Source organism: Rhododendron vialii, chromosome 4a, assembly GCF_030253575.1.
Source record: "Rhododendron vialii isolate Sample 1 chromosome 4a, ASM3025357v1".
Lineage (NCBI taxonomy): Eukaryota > Viridiplantae > Streptophyta > Magnoliopsida > Ericales > Ericaceae > Rhododendron > Rhododendron vialii.
In genome coordinates this window covers 18,544,451-18,552,379 of record NC_080560.1, presented here as the reverse complement: position 1 = coordinate 18,552,379, position 7,929 = coordinate 18,544,451, and the positions used below count along the sequence as shown (strand labels likewise).

General features: G+C 34.5%; 1 protein-coding gene across 1 annotated transcript; it reads right to left on the bottom strand.

The window, feature by feature from the left end:
• Positions 1-911: 911 nt before the first annotated feature.
• LOC131322473 (uncharacterized) lies at positions 912-2,717 on the bottom strand. Its single transcript, XM_058353801.1, has 3 exons — positions 2,092-2,717; positions 1,249-1,317; positions 912-1,143 (listed from the first exon to the last, which is right to left on the bottom strand). The coding sequence occupies exons 1-3, from the start codon at positions 2,542-2,544 to the stop codon at positions 1,060-1,062; spliced, it is 606 nt and encodes a 201-aa protein (XP_058209784.1). The 5' UTR covers positions 2,545-2,717; the 3' UTR covers positions 912-1,059.
• Positions 2,718-7,929: the final 5,212 nt, after the last annotated feature.

Sequence of the window (7,929 nt, the reverse complement as noted above, 5' to 3'; positions counted from 1 at the left end):
CTTTTGGAATTGCTAAATCTCCATTTCAAATTTCCAGTACTCTCGAACACAGTTTTGCTGCGTACGCCAAATGTGTTCTAACGAACAAGGGTTGACCTAAGATTAGGTATAGTTAATTTGCGATGAGAATCATTACATGTCGCTCCAATTTTTGATATCATATTTGAACCTAAAATTCTACGACGTCTGAAATTTAATGTGATGTTAATAAAGTATCATGTAAAATAAGTCCCAAGTATATACTCTAATAACTGTTTCATACTGAAAGAATTATAACATGATCTTGCTTGAAAGTGGCCATTTTAAGAGGATCAAATATAATGAAAACCTTGAATACTCACTAGTACTTAACAGAGAGGTCAAAGCTAGATGGTTTTTTCCAAGTTTTTTTTTTCCCTTTTTGTGAAGCTTTTTTTCAAGTTTAAGTTGATATAAATATACATACATTTCAAGAAACAGAGTCTAATCGTAGAAAGCCTTTTCATGCCATCTTATCTATGGATGGAAACTCCACATTTCACCCCACTCGCTTGCAAAAGAAATTCATGCAAATGGATATAGATTTTAATTAATGGCAAGAATCTGAACCCACAATATTTGAAAACTACTTCGAAAAAAGGATCTGGATCCTCTCCGGTCTATGTTTTGGACTAGAGGAGTCAGTTCTGATTTGGACCGTCCATACGTAGATTCAATTGTTCGGATTTTCTCGTGAACTCTTATCGGTAAGAAATAACTTTTACTGATGAGAATTTGAAAATACATCCAAACCATTGATTGCATCATGATCAAGACTGTCTCTTACTGAAGAGAGGATCCATTTCCTTCGAAAAAACTTACTGAAGTTGATACCTTTGTCATATGTGACCCCATTTTTGTTTAGACGAACTTGAATGAAGGACTAGCGAGGATGTCCAAACATTTTCCATATTACATCAATCAAGCATACAATGAGATGTTGTAATAGCGACAATTTTCTGCCGTTTCGAATACCGAAAAATAGCAGATGGAAAATTCAAATTACTCTAGATCACATACATACAGGCCAAGTACGGGAAATCACGTTTCTGAGTGGATTTCTGAAATGGGACTCCGCATTGGGCTCTCATCTATCGATTCAGTCGCGTCCTCGGCGTTAATGTCCTGAATGAAGATTTTCAATATCATATCTTTGGCTTCAATTCCAAAAAAAACAACCCCCAAAATCAGAACTGTTGCTTGTGAGAGATTTGACGTATTCAGACTTACCTGTGATTGTTCTTCCTTAATATTCCTCCCTTGTTGCCTCTCTCTCAGAGATCGAATTGGGGTTTTTCTCTGGTACAAATAATTGGCAAACAAATTTACACTAGCATAACAAAAACTGATCAAATTAACTTGAATTTAAATTTCACTAAAACAAACAGCTAAATAAACATCTCTCTAGCGCTTGATACTTGACTCAACCTTTTATATGAAAAAAACTTGAGTTTTACTTAAATTCTCAAAATTCAAACTTTGCAAGGGTATTTGTGGTTTCTGAATAACCTATGCTATTGATAAAATTGCATTCAAGTCTCTCTTTTTTTGGTTAAAAAAAATTGTATTCAAGTCTGATCTTTGAATCTGTGCTTTCCCAAATCTAATGAAAGGAAGCTTTAACTCAACTCATTATTGATTTAAATACAAACTTCGTTCGGGAAAATGATCTAACAAAACGAAATCCGCTCATTTTGCTAACCTTTATTTTACTAAGAGTAGTGATATCAACAGACGACGCATAACACAAATGCGTCTAAAATTGTCAGATGCACAGATGCCTCGCATTAAGTACGTAAAATCCGATACATATTGGATGACTCTTGATACATCCAAATCTTTATCCAGACCTTGGCATCGGATGCATATGCACATAATTCTCATATTAAGCACGTTAAACCCAACACACATTGGACGACTCCAAATGCATCGAAATCTTTATCCAGGCATATGAGTCGGAAGCATGTTCGTCTTACTTACTAAACCTTGGATAAATAACGCCTTTTTCGTTTCCTTACCCTTTTTTCCGAGTAACACAAATTAACAGAGGATTAGAAAGCTAAATTTGCTCACCGTACAAGAAGACTTAAGCTCCTTCAACCGAAACAAGCGATCGACCTCGATCTCGAGCATCTTCTGTATCTCCCCTCTCTCGACCAGCTCCTTCATACCGGCCTCCATCGCCAAATCCCTCTCTCTCAGCATCTTCTCCGTCTCCTCTTTGTCCAATCTCATCCGCTCGAGCTTTAGGCGGATCGCGCTGAGCTCCTCCGCCAGTGACACGTTGATCGACTCGATCTTGGTAGGAGTGGCGGCGTAGACCATGTGACGATTGTCGTTATTCTCCTTGTTCGAATCGTCGATCAGCGAGATTTCGATCCACTTCTCTGGCTTCGGTTTATGGGGATTTACTAATTGGTGGTGGCTGGGTGGATTGGCTTGGAAATTTCTGGGCTGGAGTGGTTTGCGGCCGCTTTTGGCCTGGGTGTGAGTACTGTTTAGGGGAGAGTACTGAGCTTTCAACATTTCTGCTTGGGCCTGGAGAGAGAGAGAGAGAGGGTGGGCTGGGGAGCCAGGGAGGGGTTTGAATTTGAAAGGAGTGGGGCGGTTAACGGCTACGAATATACAAATGTCGTTTTCGTTGAGAGGTACTAGTGAGAGAGTATATGGCAGTCTGGACTGCACCAGATATGAAGACAAGTTTACTTCCCCGAGATTGAACTTTGAAGGTTTAAAGTCGTCATCTGTAACATTATCAAAAAAAAAAAAAAAAAGTCGTCATCTGTACTTTTTTTTTTTGACTGGATCGTTATCTGTACTTCACCGACAAATTTAATCCAACATTTTACTTTTGTTGCGTTTTTATGAATTTAACTTTAATTTAATTTAAATTTGAGAATCTTGTTCTTATTTAAATTTTTTTGTATTTGTTAGTTTTGTGTTAATTTTTTGTAGGTTATTGATTCGTCTCGACGAGAGGAATCGAAAAAGTAATTTTTTTTATTTTTACCTAAGTATTTTGAGAAATAACCACTTTTTAGCAAAAATATGATGCGTTCTTATAAACTTAACTTAAATTTGAAATTTTTTTTCTTATTTGAATTTTTTTCGCATTTGTTAGTTTTGCACTAAACTTTTGTGAGTTATTGATTCATCTCGACCAGAGGAATCGAAAAAGTATTTAGATTTTTTTTACTTTTACCCTCTCTCTTTTTTTGGCTAAAAAATGGTTATTTCTCAAAATGTTAGGGTAAAAGTAAAAAAATATAAATACTTTTCCGATTCTTCTCGTCGAGACAAATCAATAACCCACAAAAGTTTAGCACAAAACTAACAAATGCGAAAAAAATTTAAATAAGGACAAAATTCTCAGATTTAAGTTAGGTTCATAAGAGCGCATCATATTTTTGCTAAAAATTGGTTATTTCTCAAAATACTTGGGTAAAAGTAAAAAAAAAAATTTGCTTTTTCAATTCCTCTCGTCGAGGCGAATCAATAACTCACAAAAGTTTGGCGCAAAACTAACAAATGCAAAAAAAATACAAAAAAGAACAAAATTTTCATATTTAAGTTAAGTTCATAAGAACGCAGAGAGCTACTACAGGTACATACACTCATGTACATATACCGTGTGCATATGTATTTCGGACTCGTCTCGAGTCCTATTAAAAAGATTCGAGTCACTCATTTTGTTCAAAGTAGTTTTTTTACGGTCCCTGTAAAAAATCAATTCTATTTGATATCGGTAATAATGTTTACGAAACATCCACCTTTGCTTCAGAATCCAGGCCTGAATTTTAAAGCAAAGTTGGATGTTTCGTAAACATAGTTTTATTGATATCAGGTTGAGTTGATTTTTTACAAGGATCATAAACATACTATTTTGAACAAAATGAGTGGCTCGGGTCATTTTTGTAGGACCCGAAACGGGTCCAAAATGCATATGTAAGCGGCATATGTATCTGAATGTATGTACTTATAGACTTTTCATTTACTTTTTCTTCCTTATTTTCATGAAAACTTGTGTAAATATCTTAATTTTTTACTTTTTCGATTCCTCTTGTCGAGATGCACCAATAATTTATAAAAGTTTAGTGCAAAACTAACAAATGCGAAGTTTTAGTGAATAAAAACAACAAAATAGGTTGTAGTTCGCAAACTTTAGTTTAGTGGAAACACCCCCCACCCCAAGAATTAGGGGTGAAAATAAAATCGGTAAATCGAACAAAAATCAAAATCAAACCAAATCGGAGATTTAGTTTTGTTTCTAGAGGTGAACGGTTTGGTCTGGTTTGAGTTTTTGCCAAACTAAAAAATTGGGTTGGTTCAGTTTTTCACCTCCAATCCGAAGTAAACTCCGGACCGGATTTGTATATATACATGTAAAAATCATAGTATTGACTATTGAGAGGGATATATTTGCACACAAAAGTGGTTGAGTTACCCATCTCAAATTTCTCTAGAGAGCAACTAGATAAAGTGAAAAATCTTAAAGAAGGTTTTTTTTTTTTAATTTTCAATATAGTTTGGTACTTGATTTCAAGATACTTTTGTCGTTTAATTTAACTTTTTAATTAAGTTTAAGATACTTTGTTGTCCAATTCAAGTTTTTTTTTTCCTTGATTTATGATATTTGAGTAGTTATAAATGGAAATAAGAAATGGTAGAAGTCTGTGATGTTTTTTTTTTTTTCCTCACTATAAAATGCAACATGAGTAATAAAAAAAAACCCGGAATAAATCGGTCAAACTGAACCAAATCGGACAAAACCGAACTACTAACATTTGGTTTGGTTTGAAAAATGTCCAAACCAAAATATTCGGTTTAGTATGCAAAAAGCCTTAACCGAACCAAACCAAATCGTTTACACTCTTATCTGCGGTTATAATTTTTTTTGTCAATCAAGGATAATAGACAACTTCCATTAGCTCTCACTAACAACCCATTGGACAAATTACACTTGACACCCTGTAGTTTGGGCTTATACAAATTGATCCCTTGTCATTTAGAAACTAGCACACAATCCCACATAATTTGTATAATAAAGTGTAGTGATACATCAATTAATGATAAATATGAAAAGACTATATGACTCTTCTTACCTTACTTTGTTTCCCTTACCCCTCTCCTTTAATGTATAATTATACTCCATCCCCATTTGTTGGTCCTCCCTCTCTTCTACCAACCACCAATAAATTGATTCTACCCACATGGACTCGCCCTCATTTGATCATTGCTTCCTTTTCTTTTTCCCAACTTTGTAGCCTTTTTGTCGTCCTTTTCCTCAACTAATAACCGGCAACCAAACCAAACCGTCGCCGGCTAAGTCCGATCCCTCCTCTCTTCTCCCAACCACCAGTCGGACCCTTCGCCCTTTCAAGTACTAGCCGGAAGTAGTACACCATCCTCCCCCTGCAAGACCAGGATGTCCCAGGACTCGAACTTGAGTCTCGTATGGGGGAAGCAACTGCCCTAACAACTAGGTTACCACCTTCGGTGGTAGGTCGAATTTTTTTAGAATGGGGACTTTTGGCTTTTGTGTTCTAAGCTTATACCTCAAAACGTAATGTGTGGGATGTTATTTGGCCACTCCTATTTTGTCTAATGCCAAACTTAACAAACAAACAAACAAAAACGGAAATTGAGTAGGGGCACGTGACCCCACGTGCCCTAAGAGGTATGTCTGCCCCTGCACATGATAATGTTGTGAATTATTGAACAATGTCGTGAATTTCGTTCCATATCGGACATAAACCGGTGCACAAAAGTTGATGTTCCGTACCGCTCCAAATATTGGCTTGTACTAGTCAATATTGATCGTACCGGCCTATACTGAACGATACCGGGCATACCGGTCATGACAAAAAAAATTGTGTATTTTTTCTTTTGCTTAAAAAATGCTTAAATTTAAGATAATTTAACAAAAATAGTTTTCCATTATCACCAAAACTGTTTTTGTTGGTGCCAAAATTCTAGTACGTAAAAGTTTCGTACATTGTACATGGTACAAGTTTTTTGTGCACTAGAGTTTTGACACTAGCAAAAATAGTTTTGGCATTATCATTTCCCTAATTTTAAGGTTTATCAAAGTGTTAGAATTTATTTTACACCTCTACTTTGAGGTTTTTTGATTTTTTGTACATATATTAAAATATATAAAATATATATTGTGGTCAATCCGGAACATTACCCAGATATACACCGGTATCGGTATGTACTGTCCTAGTAAAAAAAATAGTACGCTTGTCGGTACAGGATTGATAACTTCGGTCGATAGCATTTCTGTAGAATCGGGCCCGTTCTGGATTCTCTGCTTTAAAAATAAGTACTTATTTTTTAATTTTTAAACTTAAAAATAATGTATTTGCAAAAATAATTTTTAAATTTTTTTGCACAAATTAAAAGATCTCATCCAGATTTATCAAATAAGATCCATATTTGCATATATATTTTTATTTCGGTAAGCTCATCTTTAATTCAAAAAATAAGTACTTATTTAGGAAATTGGAACACACCCTATACAACTGTACTCTCTTAAACAATAGACTCATCAATCAAATAATCATGCGAACTCAGTGATGTTTTACTTATCTACCAAAAAAAGGGTCGAAATTCTAGTTCAGGGAAAAAAACCCTTTTATTTTTTTCAAATTTATTTTCTTATGTTTATCTGATCTTATATCCTTTATTATTATTAGGGTTTTGTTCATGTGTGCCCCTAAAGCACATGATAAAACACTTGATAATGTTCATTAAATAAGGTTAATTAAACCCCACTATTGTATAAAGTAGTGAAAGTAGTTGGAATATTAGATGAAGAGTAAAATTTGTTTTGGAGACCAAAATACCTCTTAATTTTTTCCTCCACTCCATTTCATTTGTGTTCATGCCTTTTTTATTTTGCTCTTTCATATTCTTGTCTTTTGGCTACGTAGTGATATTTTTCCTATCAAACGTAGTAGAAACCCGACATGTGAAAGGATTTTGTTTCACGTAACCAAAAATAAAAAAGTAATTTTTTATGGTTTGAAAAACTTCTTAAAAAATGTCCCTGAAAATATGTATGAAACTTGAAGGATTTTGTTTTGCGTAAACAAAAATAAAAACTGGCGATTTGAACGAGTCATACCACTGTAAAGGGTTTACGATTTTCTCTAAATTAGTTGATAAATTAACATGGGTTTTGTTTCAAATGGCGGATTACTATTTTGTTTGGTAGAAAAAAATATTACTATCACATAGATGTCAAAAGACAAGAAGGTGAAAGGACAAAAAAGAGAGAGGAGGGAACACAAATGAAATGGAGTGGAGGAAAAAATTAAGGGGTATTTTGGTCTCCAAAACAAAATTTACTTTTCATCCAATATTCCAACTACTTTCACTACTTTCTATAACAGTGGAATTTAATTGACCTCAATTAATGAACCTTATCAAATATGTGCTAGGGGCACACATTAACAAAATCCTTATTAGGCCATCCACAGTGGTATAATCAAAAATGGATAACCAAAAGTTGACACGTCAGCTTTTGATTATTCATTTAAGAGGTTGCTAAGCTTAACAATGTTGAGGTTTACAATGGTCACTTCTAGTCCATAACCAAAATAAAGAGTCCACTACAATTTCACACAATCTCTCTCTCCCCATCTGTTTTCTGCCATTCACTTCCCTCCATTACGTTTTTTTTTAGCAAAAATATATCGAACATATGGTGTTTTTTCTAGTGTTATCTATCAAAATTATACCGAAACTTTTTTTTTCTTCCTATTTCTATAGCCTATATCACAAATCCACCACTCTCTTAATCTTTCAAAAAAAATCAGACGTGTTCTTGAATTTGGAAAAGAATGCAACGTTCTTCTTTTTTTTTTTTTTTGCAAGGTTCTTCATTTGCTCAACCATAGGGGGAGG